The 13,916-nt window shown below is 36.5% G+C and overlaps 1 protein-coding gene across 1 annotated transcript in view; it reads right to left on the bottom strand.

Moving 5' to 3' along the window:
• The window catches only part of PIK3R4 (phosphoinositide-3-kinase regulatory subunit 4), an 83,868-nt gene that overhangs the window by 41,507 nt on the left and 28,445 nt on the right, over positions 1 to 13,916 (bottom strand). The window contains exons 7-9 of the mRNA XM_021678899.2: positions 13,472 to 13,645; positions 9,022 to 9,167; positions 6,181 to 6,384 (exon numbers count right to left, since the gene is read on the bottom strand). Of these exons, the coding sequence (XP_021534574.1) occupies positions 6,181 to 6,384; positions 9,022 to 9,167; positions 13,472 to 13,645 (524 nt within the window). The remainder of the gene's footprint in view (positions 1 to 6,180; positions 6,385 to 9,021; positions 9,168 to 13,471; positions 13,646 to 13,916) is intronic.

Here is a 13,916-nt window from a genome sequence, read left to right as displayed (position 1 = left end):
AGACTCAAAATGGATGAAAGACCTAAATGCAGGAATCCATCAGAATCCTTGAGGAGAACACAGGCAGCAACCTCTTCGACCTCATCTGCAGCAACTTCTTCCTAGACACATCACCAAAGGCAAGGGAAGCTAGGGCAAAAAAGAACTATTGGGACTTCATCAAGATAAAAAGCTTTTACACAGCAAAGGAAACAGCCAACAAAACTGACAGAATGGGAGAAGATATTTGCAAATGACCTATCAGATTAAAGGCTAGTATCCAAAATCTACAAAGAACTTATCAAACTCAACACCCAAGGAACAAATAATCCAGTCAAGAAATGGGCAGAAGACATGAACAGACATTTCTACAAAGAAGACATCCAAATAGCCAAGAGACACATGAAAAAGTGGTCAACTTTTTCGGCATCGGGGAAATACAAATCAAAACCACAATGAGATACGACCTTACACCAGTCAGAATGGCTAAAATTAATAAGTCAGGAAATGACAGATGTTGGTGAGGATGCAAAGAACGGGGAACCCTCCTACACTGTTGGTGGGAATGCAAGCTGGTGCAGCCACTCCGGAAAACAGTATGGAGGTTCCTCAAAAAAAAGTTGAAAATAGAGTTACCCTAATACCCAGCAATTGCACTGGGTATTTACCCCAAAGATACAAATGCAGTGATCTGAAGGGGCACCTGCACCCCAATGTTTATAGCAGCAATGTCCACAACAGCCAAACTATGGAAAGAGGCTAGATGTCCATCGACAGATGAATGGATAAAGAAGATGTGGTATATATATATGTATATATATATATAATGCAGCCATCAAAAAAAATGAAATCTTGTCATTTTCAATGATGTGGATGGAACCAGAGGGTATTATGCTAAGTGAAGTAAGTCAATCAAAGAAAAACAATTATCATATGATCTCACTGATATGTGGAATTTGAGAAACAAGGCAGAGGATCATAGGGAAAGAGAGGAAAAAAATGAAACAAGATGAAACCAGAGAGGGAGACAAACCATAAGAGACTCTTAATCTCAGGAAACAAACTGAGGGTTGCTGGAATGAAGGGGGTGGGAGGGATGGAGTGGCTGGGTGATGCACACTGGGAAGGGTATGTGTTGTGGTGAGCGCTGTGTATTGTGTAAGACTGATGAATCACGAACCTGTATCCCTGAAACAAGTAATACATAAAAAAAAAAGAATAAAAATAAATAAATAAATAAGTAAAAAGGAATAAAATGCCTAGGTATAAACTTAACCAAGGAGGTGAACAACCTATACTCTGAAAACTATACAACATCAATGAAAGAAATTGAAGAAGACAACACAAATGAGAAGATATTCTATGCTCATGAATTGTAAGAATTAATATTGTTAAAATGTCCATACTACCCAAAGCAATCTACAGCAATCTGTATTCAATGCAATCCCTATCACAATACCAACATTTTTCACAGAAGTAGAACAAACAATATTAAAATTTGTATGGAATCACAAAAGACTTCAAATAGCCAAAGCAATCTTGAGAAAGAAGAACAAAGCTGCAAGTATCACAATCCCAGAATTTAAGAGATACTACGAAGCTGCAGTAATCGAAACAGTATGATACTGGCACAAAAACAGTCACATAGATCAATGAAACAAAATAGAGAACCCAGAAATAAACCCCTACTCATATGGTCAATTAATCTTCGACAAGGAGGCAAGAATGTACAATGGGAAAAGACAGTCTCTTCAATAAATGGTGCTGGGAAAACTGGACAACTACATGCAAAAGAATAAACCAGACCACTTCCTTATAACCTCATAACCATGCACAAAAATAAACTCAAAATAAATTAAAGACCTAACTGTGAGACCTGGAACAACAAAACTCCTAGAGAAGATAGGCAGTAATTTCTTTGATGTGGGCCATAGAAACATTTTTCCAGGTATGTCTTCTCAAGAAAGGGAAACAAAAGCAAATATAAACTACGGGGACTACAGCAAAATAAAAAGCTTTTGCATAGCAAAGGAAACATCAAAAAAAACCATCAATAAAACAAAAAACCTAATGAATGGGAGAAAATATTTTCAAATGATAAATCCAGTAAGGGGTTAGTATCTAAAATATATAAAGAACTTGCACAATTCAACACAAGAAAAAAATAATCCAATTAAAAAATAGGCAGAGTACATGAATAAACATTTTTCTAAAGAAGACATACACATAGCCAATAAAAATATGAAAAGATGCTCACATCACTCATCATCAGGGAAATGCAAATCAAAACCACTAAGATATCACCTCACACCAGTCGGAATGGCTAAAATAAAAGAGACAAGAAATAATAAGTATTGACAAGGATGTGGAAAAAAAGGGAACCCTCATGCACTGTTGATAGGAATGAAAAACTGTTTTTCATACTGTGAAAAACAGTATGGAGGTTCCTCAAAAAATTAAAACTAGAACTACCTATATGATCCAGTAATTCCACTACTGTGTATTTACCCAAAGAATATAAAAACACAAATTCGAAAAGATATATGCACCCCTATGTTTACTGCAGCATTATTTACAATAGCCAAAATTTAGAAGCAGCCCAAGTGTCCACTGATAGATGAATGGATAAAGAAGATGTGCTATATATACACAATGGAATATTACTCAGCCATTAAAAAGAATGAAATCTTGTCATTTGCAACAACATGGATAGATCTAAAGAATGTAATGCTAAGCGAAAAAAGCCAGTCAGAGAAAGACAAATCCCATATGACTTCACTCATATGTAGAATTTAAGAAACAAAACAAATGAACATAGGAAAAAAGGGAGACAAAAAAAACAGACTCTTAACTACAGAGAACTGATGGTTACCAGAGGGGACGTGGGGGTGGGGGGATGGGTGAAATAGGTGAAGGAAATTAAGAGTACACTTATCTGGATGAGCAATGGATAATGTACAGAATTGCTGAATCACTATATTGTACACCTGTAACTAAGATAACACTGTATGTTAACTATACTGGATTTAAAAATTTTAAAAAAGAAAAAAAAAGCAAGGCTTAAAAGGATCAAAGTGATTCCAAGTAACTTAACTGTACAACACAACAATCTGACACTATATAAAGGAATTCAGCACTCTAATAACATAAAATTCACAATCAACAGAGAAAGAAACTGGGTGGCTGGGGATCAGGGATTGTAGGAAAACTTATATTTTATTATAGATCTTCCAACATCTTTTCAATTTTATACCTTGTGTCTATACTACCAATCAAATAAAAATCATTAAAAAATTAAAAATTTGAAGTATTTGTCATTTTTTAAAGGAGTGAAATCAGAATATTCTTATTCTGTATTAGCACATGATCAAATGGATACAAACAAAACAGAGAGCTCTTGTAGATGTGATTCTAAAATAGCCCCGCCATGTATCACCTCCAGATGGTAAATTCTATTGAAAATCTGGAGTTCAAGCAGATTCTAACTTCCATAAGTTCCATAAGTGTACTTTAAAAATCTATTAACCAGAACCCTGAACATATTTTCCCATAGAGACAATGCTAGGCTGGTCTAGAAAAGCCTATTTCACCCATGATGTATCTCAAGTGCAGTCCTATACAAAAGAGCACTGTAAAACCCCAATTAAAAAATATTTTGTAGGAGTATTCAGAATTCCCCTTTGCAGAGGCTAAAAGCATCCTTCCCTCTATATCCCTGACATTAGGAACAGGGATTCAATTCCTACCTCCAAAGTCTCCCCTGACTCCAAGCCTCTCTCAGTAATCCCAAGAAACTCAGGTTAGTGCAGGGACCAAAATGAAGTGAAGGCAGACAAAAAGCATGCAAGGGACTGGAGGAGATTAACTGCACATGGACTCCTCCTAAGTCCATAAAAAACTTAGGCAAGCCTCTCAGCCTTAGTTCCCTGTCCTTTATTTTGAGGCAAGATGGCATGGTGAACGGGATACCTGGGTGGCTCAGTCAGTTAAGTGTCTGCCTTCAGCTCAGGTCATGATCCCGGGGTCCTGGGATCAAGTCCCGCATCGGGCTCCCTGTTCAGTGGGGAGCCTGCTTCTCCCCCTGCTTGTGCACGCTCTCTCTCTCCCTCTCTCTCTCTCTCTGACAAATAAATAAATAAATAAATCTTTGGTGGGGGGAAGATGGCATGGTAAAGGAGTTAGATGGGTTTAGGTTCCAATGTCAGCTTTGAAGCTTACTGAACTGTGTGAGCATAGGCAACTTAACTACCCTCACTGAGTTAGTTTCCTTAACTATAAAATGGGGATGACACCCCCATTGTTGTTCAAGCTTGTTATATAAGGACAGTCACAAAATATGGAAAGTACCAACTGCACTAGTAGTCTCATTGTAGGTCCTCAAAAAATGGAAGCTGGTAATCTGCTGTTACTTCTTCTGAGGACCTCAGAGATTCTGGCCTGCTCTCCCTCCTACTAGTAGCGCCTGTCCCTTGAGACAGACTAGGGAGTCTCCAAAAACTGTTGTTAACAGAAACAACATAAAACCAGGGAAAACATGGTCCTCTTCCCCACTCATACAAATGAGGGTGCAAATGACAGACAAATGAATACATCAAGCACTAACTTGTCAGAGGAATACAAGTCAGTGCGTTTTACTGATTTCATCATGGTACCCAATAATGAGGGTGGCTGTAGAAGCAGTGATGGTAGAAGGGTTCAGGAGAACAGTAGGAAGCAGAAAGCAAAAAGGCTATGGCAACTGCTCCTTCCCCCTCCCTCTTTTTACCCATGGCAATGGCAAAACCTATACGCACAGCAAGGTGAAAAGCAAGAACTGGGGGCTAGAGTGGCCCTAAGTAACTAATGACTTACAATGAAATTTTACATAGTAAAGAAGCTTTTAATTTAATATACAGAATTTGTAGGAGAGAGAAATACAAAGAATCACACCATCTAAGCCCAAAGAAACATCTAACTTGGGGTGGTTTTTATTGCATGCTGAAATCTTTTTGGTAAGGATTACTTACTCAAGAGAAACAATAAGGAAATGTGATTCAATATCCAATTTTCCATAAATTGCTTTCTAAAATATAAAATACATGTAATGTACGAGCCAAGGTTAAAAGAAAACCCAAAGAAAAAGCTCTTTGGTAATTCAAGTCACATCAAATTAAGTCTTCTAAAATACAGGAAACAGAACCACTGGCCTGGAAGGGACTTTCAGAGGCAGCTCCAGCCTCCAGGCAAATTGAGACCCAGAAGAACCAAAATGGTTATTGACCAGGCTCCTATGGGATATTCAATCACCCAAACCAACACAGGAGCATGTACAATACAAGAAAGGATTTATATCTTCAAACTTAACAAATTTTCTCCGCCAATTGAAGCATTTTCTCATCTTCTTCTTAGATAAGACATGACTGACAAGTATTCTCTTAATCAAAATGTCCTACAGACTTAAAGACCGTCATTAAAGTTATCTCTCATTTGCTTTCTGGCTCATGGAGCATTTATTCAGAAATCGTATTCTTTATTTCTAACCATTTTCATTTCTATCTTGACTTCTTTAAGTTCCATATATCCCTCCTTAAAACAGGACACTGAATCTAGACTTACTATTTCTAAAGAGGCCTTACTAATTCCAAGTATAATAAAAAGACTACTTCCTAGTTCTAACAAGATTTGTTAATTGATCCAAATTCATAGGCTTTTAATATACAGTAGTACCTGGTTTATTTAACCTAAGATGCATTATAAATCCCAGTTATATCAGCTGTTTGCATGTAGTGAGAACTCTCTAAATTTGGACTGAAATAAACCAGGATCTTTCTGTCCTGCATCTATGCTTTGCAATGTTTTTTTTAATTGAATTTTTTTTCTTCTTCTTGGTTTTTTTTTTTTTGGTGAATTATGGAACTGAATCAAGAATATTACTCAAATCTAAGGTTATATCTACTCTCTCCCTTATTTATATAGGCAATAATCACAAAACAAACTTAATAGGTCTACCATCATTCCTTATTTAGCTCAAACCAATGCCTTATCATCATCCTAGCATCTCCTAGATTCCAAGGTAAATGTATATGATATTTGCCAGGTTTATTTACTCATTTGTTGTGATGCAACCTAATCAACCAAAAATATTTTTAATAACTAAATGGATGCTTGAATGTTTTTATGCAATTTTTGTTTAAATGGAAGATTTCAGAAAGGTGATACAACCTGTGAGAGCAATTTCTTCAGAAGTTGTGCTATGGCAGGATCCTCCGGTGGAGGGCAATCAGGAAGAGAACCATTTCGTTTCTTCTGGCGCATGTGAAGATGTCTGAACAAGCTAGTAATATCTTTAGACCTCAAAGCATAATCAAATATAGAACGACTTACTGGCTCTTTTAAAACACTGAGTAGGACAAGTTTCCTTTCAATCTATATTAGGAAAATAAAAAGAATTAGCCAAAGATACAACATATAGTACAGTTATTTTCATATTCAGTAAATACAACCTGTGCAAAATTAATATAGGTATTTATTTTCTAAAAAACGGGCGAAATCAACATCTGCAATTTTTGCTTAGAAGAAAAAAGAATACTAGTGACCTTTAAGAGCTAAGGTTTTTCTTTACATAGTTAGCATGTGAGTACACATATGTGTATTCCATACTGGAAGAATAACAGTATATACCCAGGCTAGAAAAATTTAGAAAATGACAGAGACTTTTTCTGGATGCCAAAATGTCAGATGATCTCCTAGATCAAAAGTACCTGGGGCTCACAGGTCTAACAGCCAGCAGGTACTGACTGAGAAAAGATGCTCAACAGTCACAGGGCTGCCCAGCAATCATCACGTTTCCCAGTAGATTCAACCCCTTCTTAAAAAACATCACTCTCTCCACAGAGTTCATGAAATCCTTCCTTTTTTATCCCCAAAAACACCCTCCTTGTCAATGGATATATAATAAAAAGGATGAGCATACTAACCACAACGAAGAGCATTTTCTTTAGACATATTTAACTACCTGATAAGCTGGCCAGTGCAAACCAGCATAAAAGGGTATCTTTTGTCTAATTCAAACTGTAGAAAGGCAGATTTATGAAGCATATGGATAATTAGGCTCTCAACTCCCAATCCTAGCCTTTCAAAAAATAAAGCAATGAAAAAAGAAAAAAAATATGAGCCCCATACTGGGTACTGAGATACTACTAAAATATATATATCTCCTGAGAAATACATATATATTCCTGAGAAAACAAAGAGTGGTGTAGATTTCTAAAAAACCACCTAATGTCAGATTTTTTTTTTAATGTTAGATTTATTACAGTAAACTACCACTAAGTTACTACAAATGAATGCAATTTTTAATTCCCAGGGATACTTTCTCCACATTGTGTTATAAAAGAGTTTCATAAACAAACTTCTAAATGGAATAAGTAGCGAAAAGTAGTGAGAATCCCTAGACCAGATTTCCAAGAAAATTTATTAAACTTTAAAAGAAATTGGGGTGCCTGGGTGGCTCAGTCAGTTAAGCATCTGCCTTCGGTTCAGGCCATGATCCCAGGGTCCTGGGATCGAGTCCCGCATCAGGCTCCCTGCTCAGTGAGGAGCCTGCTTCTCCCTCCACCTGCCGCTCCCCCTCCTTGTGTGCTGTCTCTCCCTCTCTCTGTCAAATCAATAAATAAAATCCTTAAGAAAAATAAAAATATAAAAAAATTTTTTAAATAAAAGAAATAGAAAAGGCTGGGGCACTGCCTGGCTGGCTCAGTTGGAAGAACATGCAACTCTCGATCTCGGGGTTGTTAGTTTGAGCCCCGTGTTGGGTACTGAGATACTACTAAAATAAATAGGCTTTTTTTAAAAATTAATTAATTAAAAAGACATATTTTCTAGTAATATTATCCATCTTTCATATATATGTGTATATATAAATTGCTAAGATAAAAATTAAAAATTCTACAAACTATGAAACAAAGAATGATGATCCCCCAAAATGGATGAATCTCTGGGGAAAAGGATGGAAGGCACAGCCAAAGCCTCCTCATTTCCAGAATATATCCACGATCATTTTCTCCAACCAAGGGAAAGGTGCATTGGAATATAAAAGTAGCAGAAGCTAGAAGCATGTGAATTTGCAAAAGGGAAATAGTTTTAGTAAAAAAAAAAAAAAAAATTTCAGAATATTTTAATAGCCAGAATCATCTCTCAACAGTTCACTCAATTTAGATTATTTTTTGATAGTCAGCTTTCTAGGAAGATAAAACATGTAAGTGCTGACAAGTTGGGTAAATAACTGCTTTATACAAACCAAAAACCTGAAATTTATGCTATGGGAAGAGAGGAGGGGGGCACAAGTCATTAGATTTAAAAAAAAAAAAAAAAAGATTAAATCAGATTTTTTTTTTTAAAGATTTTATTTATTTATTTGAGAGAGAGAGAATGAGAGAGAGAGAACACCTGAGAGGGGATAGGGTCAGAGGACAAAGCAGACTCCCTGCCGAGCAGGAAGCCCGATGCGGGACTCGATCCCGGGACTCCAGGATCATGACCTGAGCCGAAGGCAGTCGCTTAACCAACTGAGCCACCCAGGCGCCCCGATTAAATCAGATTTTAAAAGATTAGATTAAAATAATGAAAAAGAACAGAAAAAAAAAACCAGAACCAGTTACTGGTCCAAAGAAAACGAATATCTGTAAAAGGCTTTTTCCAATTTATTATAAATGCTGACTTTGGCTAAAAATCAGTTATACTTTTTACAATAAAAGTAGAGGCCCGTCAATATTTCCACTGTATTTCACTTTAATAGCACATGTTTTACAACACTGCACATAATAAAGCATAAACTATTGAGTGCTACATTATGCATAAAATGATGTATAACACAACAGTCTCTTGAACTTTTCTCACCTTCAATACTGTTTGTTCCATTAACATTAACTAGCTTAAAGGAATGTGAAAATGCTGTAGCCCAATTCAATCTTTAAAAATTTAAATAAAAATAGGACTTTCTAAACCTTTTTTTTTAACGGGCACAATTTGGAGAGGACTGAGGCCAAGTTGGAACAAGCATACCTGTATTATTGGTTGAGTAATATATGGGTCTAGGTAAGGCATCAGTTTGCAGTATACATCAGCTGTACTTATTTGATGAGCTACCACTGTGATAAATCCTACAGCACCATAGCGTATCCATAGATTGGGATGACACAGAAATGGGGCTAAACAGGAAAAGAAAAAGGTATGGATTTAAACCATGTTTATCCAATTGGGATAAACAAATTTTCACTTTATAACACAACTGATAAAGGGATTATACCCCAATGTTACTATCAGCTGTCTTCACATACTCAATTATCCTATGGCATAAACTCAACTCAACATACTAATATTATAATATTCTCTACCATACACAGCAGCAATAATACCATAAAAGAATTTTTAGAGCTATTTATCTGACATTCTTTTAAATGAAAAGGTTTGATAAAATCTAATACAACATTCATAAATTCATTCACAAGGCATTATGAATAGAACTAAAGGCAGAAAATATGATGCCCATTCTTAAAGAGTTTAAAATATAAGATTAGGGACGCCTGGGTGGCTCAGTCGTTTAAGCATCTGCCTTTAGCTCAAGTCATGATCTCAGGGTCCTGGGATCGAGCCCAGCATTGGGCTCCCTGCTCAGCGGGGAGTCTGCTTGTCCCTCTCCTTCTGCCCCTCAACCCAGCTTGTGCTCTTTCTCTCTTTCTCTCTCTCTCGCTCTGCTCTCCCTCTCTCAAATAAATCTTTAAAAAATAATAAAAATTTAAATATATATATATAATATTAAACCAGAAAAGTAAATGAATGTCTTTTCACCCCTTTTAACTATCTTGTATATTACACTTAAAAATCAATGACTTCTGGGACGCCTGGGTGGCTCAGTCGGTTAAGCGGCTGCCTTCGGCTCAGGTCATGATCCCAGGGTCCTGGGATCGAGTCCCATATCGGGCTCCTTGCTCGGCGGGGAGCCTGCTTCTCCCTCTGCCTGCCTCTCCCTCTGCTTGTGTTCTTTCTGACAAATAAATAAATAAAATCTTTAAAAAAAAAAAAAAAAAAAAAAATCAATGACTTCAACTAATCAAAATAAGATTTAGAATAAAATTAAAACTTTTAAACCCGATTTAGAATAAAACTTCTAAAAGAAAAAATATGTACGTATACATATAATTGTTCTAAGTATGCTAAAACATCAGCATTTAGAGGATATTAATTTTACAAGAAATGTAGGGTAATAGAGAAATAAGAACACTGTCATATGCCAATATTACTTATATAAAAGAGAGAAGGAGAAAAAATTTGTTCAAAATATCCGTCTCCGAAGTTCTCCCATTTCCAATTCTTTTAATTACACATGAAGGAGGTTTTAATTATTTCATAAGCACCATGCAGCCTCTAATACAACAACAAAGGAGGGCTGGTAGTTTCCCTTTGACAACAGGCAAAATGAGGACTGGAAAAATACCGAAGAACCTCCAGAAAGTAGCTAAACCCAAAATGACGTGGCAGAAGTTAGGCACTGTATGAGCCTGAACTATTGGTCCCAATTCTTTACATTATCTCTGTTACACAACCACACTCTTTGCCTTGTGCTCATGGTATACAAAGGGTACTTTTCTGCCTCTTGCTTTTAGCTCAGTCATATCAACCTGCTCTGGCCAGTGGGATATTAGCAGATATAACACTAACAGAGGCCTGAAATGTGCTACATAGCTAGGCTTGCTGTCTCATGCTTCTGCCATCACCTAGAACATAACCCAAGAAACTGCTGCCCATCTAACATGGGACCCAGAATGAGACAGATGGGTCACTCTCACTACAATCTGGAGATACAAAGCCTAAAGCAGAGCCACCCATACAGCCCACACATTCATGATGAGAACTTTACTAAAGCATTCACTGAGATTTTACGGTTGACTATCGTACAGCATCATTGTATCAGTAAGTAGCTGATACAAAGAACCTCAAACACTCAAGAGGATTTCCTATAAAACAGTGTACTTGATATTTTCTCTATCCAATACATTCCAATTATATGGGAACAAGCATGAGGGAAGGGGAGTATGCATAATACCTAAGTGGGAAGAGTGTAGTTTTTTTTCACAACTGTCAAAGAAATCATGATGCCATTATCACCACCACCATTCCCTTTAGTAATAACTATAACAGACTACACATAAAAACAGAACAACAGAGAGATGTATACAGTTTATGTTTTAAAGGTGTTTCTATTACTAAAAATTGTTTGTTCTTTGAAATAGTTCAAAACGCCAACGGATGATTTAGTTGATTTTTTTCAGCAAAGCTTTGTCCCCCCACAGATAGTACCCAAATTCAGTTCCAGTTCTAAGGGAGTTCCCTATCCAAGAAGTTGTACCATATTGAGTTTATTCTATACCTAAAGATAAAGATACATTTATTGTGATGCTAAAGATACAGAGTGTCCCATATGTTCGTCCTATGATCAATGACAAGAAACAGAACACAGAAAAATCTCTGTAAAATTTGAGAAGAGGGATAAAAACTATATTTATGATGATTTTTGCTTAAAAATTGATAGACATCCATTTTTCAGATAAATCAAATGCTAATTATAAGCTACATGAAGTCTCAAAAAAAGTTTCCAAGTAATTAGGCAACAGAAAAAATGTATTATATGAGGGGTGCCTGGGTGGCTCAGTCGGTTAAGTGTCTGCCTTCCGCTCAGGTCATGATCCCAGGGTCCTGGGATGGAGCCCCGCATCGGGCTCCCTGCTCAGCTCCCTGCTCTCGCTATACCCCTCCCCACCAACTCATGCTCTCTCTCTCTAAGTAAATAAAGTCTTTACAAAAAAAAGAGAAATTATATGAAATTAGAACATACACGTAAATATTTATATACAGAGAATATTCATTAAAATAAGGAGAATCAAAATCAAAGGCAAGAAAAACTTGACCCATAAAGGTAATGCCACTTTCACAGGAGAAAAAAGAAAGCACTATGTGAGAATTCAGAAAATAAAAATGAGCAGGAAAACATTCCATATAGCATGATATGCATGTTAAGACAATACATTTTCTCCTTAATATTATTATGGAAAACACTGCTTTCTATATCTGCCCTTACACTACACAGCACTCCATAGCTTATATGAAAAACCAAAAACAATTCAGTGTAATCGAGATTCTCATCATGACTGTGGTACCAATACTCAACAATTTCTAAAATTTGTAATTATTTTGAACATATTCATAAAAAATTCAAACCAAATTAAGATTATAAACTAAAAGAACAACGATAGATATTAGAGTGTAAAATAAGAAACCTCCATATAAATTTTCCACAAATATTTTTTAAAAAGCTACATTCATGCCTTAAAAATTTCCAGAAATTTTGGACGCCTGGGTGGCTCAGTTGGTTAAGCGTCTGCCTTCGGCTCGGGTCATGATCCCAGGGTCCTGGGATCAAGCCCCACATTGGGCTCCCTGCTCCACGGGGAGCTTGCTTCTCCCTCTCCCTCTGTCTGCCACTCCCCCTGCTTGTGCTCTCTCTCTCTCTGACAAATAAATAAAACCTTAAAAAAAAGAATGTTTAAAAAAAAATTTGTTTTCCAGAAATTTGATACATCTCTACAAGCTACTACCTACTTTCTCAACAATCAAAATAAATCATAACTCCTTTGTCTTTTTTCTCTGAGGACTGCCTCAAGAATAACCTATAACCAAATCCAACCAATTTTGGCTTTCTATTAATTTTCCTTGGCAAAGCATTTAGCAGCAATTAAGCATTTTATCCAAAAAAGGCAATTTTCTAAGATTTCATGTCCTCTCAAGACAGAGCCAACTTAGTATCTTATATTGCTTACTATCTTAAAATGAAGTGATAAGAAGACTAAAAGTTCCAGATATTCTTAATTTTAGAAAGTGTCATATTTACTTGTTTGCCCTTATTCTGAATTTTAAATTGAGGGAAATAGGCTAAGTACTATAAAGGTTAAACATTAATTCTTTTCATTGGTTAATAAAATTGTTAACAGTAGTAACTTCAACACTATGAATTCTTAGGTGGCAATCAGTGCAATGGCAGATGTCATAGACAATCCTGTACATTCAATTTCAACTTCCTGACTAGTGGTCAATTGTTCAAAAAATAGGTTGACTCTCCAAAGCAGTTAAAGACTTTATCTACATCATGTTAAAAATGAAACAAAACAAAACAATCTATTTTTCAAGTTAAAGACTTATCTACAGATAAAAACAAAGAGCTATTTCCCAAGCTGGGCTAGTGGACCAAATGACCTTGTTTGTTTGCCTGCCTGTCTCTTGTATACATGCAAGCATACGTGAACATGCAGGTAAGTGTGCACACACACACACACACGGGACAATAAAGTTGAAAATCTGACTCTATATTGCCTAGAACTTTTACAACGCTCTCTCATTTGTTATTTCCCTTAAGACACCCTTAATTTTCTATTTCTAATTTTAAGAAACAGAAACTTACCAATATCACTGGCAAATTCATAGACGTGGGGTTTTTGCAGCAGCCCTAACTGGCACATACAGGTAAGGGCATTAAGAGCTTTAACAATAACAAATTCCTCAGCATCACTAAGACCTTGCTGCAACAGGGGTTTGAGAATTGAGGAGCTCTGCCAACCAACATACGCAGCAACACCTGAAAGAGAAGCAACATCACATGATTATTCTATACCTGAAAGTACAAATGCCATTAAGTTAAACAATAAAATTGGGCGCCTGGGTGGCTCAGTTGGTTAAGCGACTGCCTTCGGCTCAGGTCATGATCCTGGAGTCCCTGGATCGAGTCCCGCATCGGGCTCCCTGCTCGGCGGGGAGTCTGCTTCTCCCTCTCCCACTCCCCGTTTGTGTTCCCTCTCTCGTTGTGTCTTTCTCTGTCAAATAAATAAATAAAATCTTTAAAAAAAAAA

Source organism: Neomonachus schauinslandi, chromosome 1 (assembly GCF_002201575.2).
Source record: "Neomonachus schauinslandi chromosome 1, ASM220157v2, whole genome shotgun sequence".
Lineage (NCBI taxonomy): Eukaryota > Metazoa > Chordata > Mammalia > Carnivora > Phocidae > Neomonachus > Neomonachus schauinslandi.
Note: the sequence above shows the minus strand (reverse complement) of the source record. Positions and strands in the feature narration are given on the sequence as shown.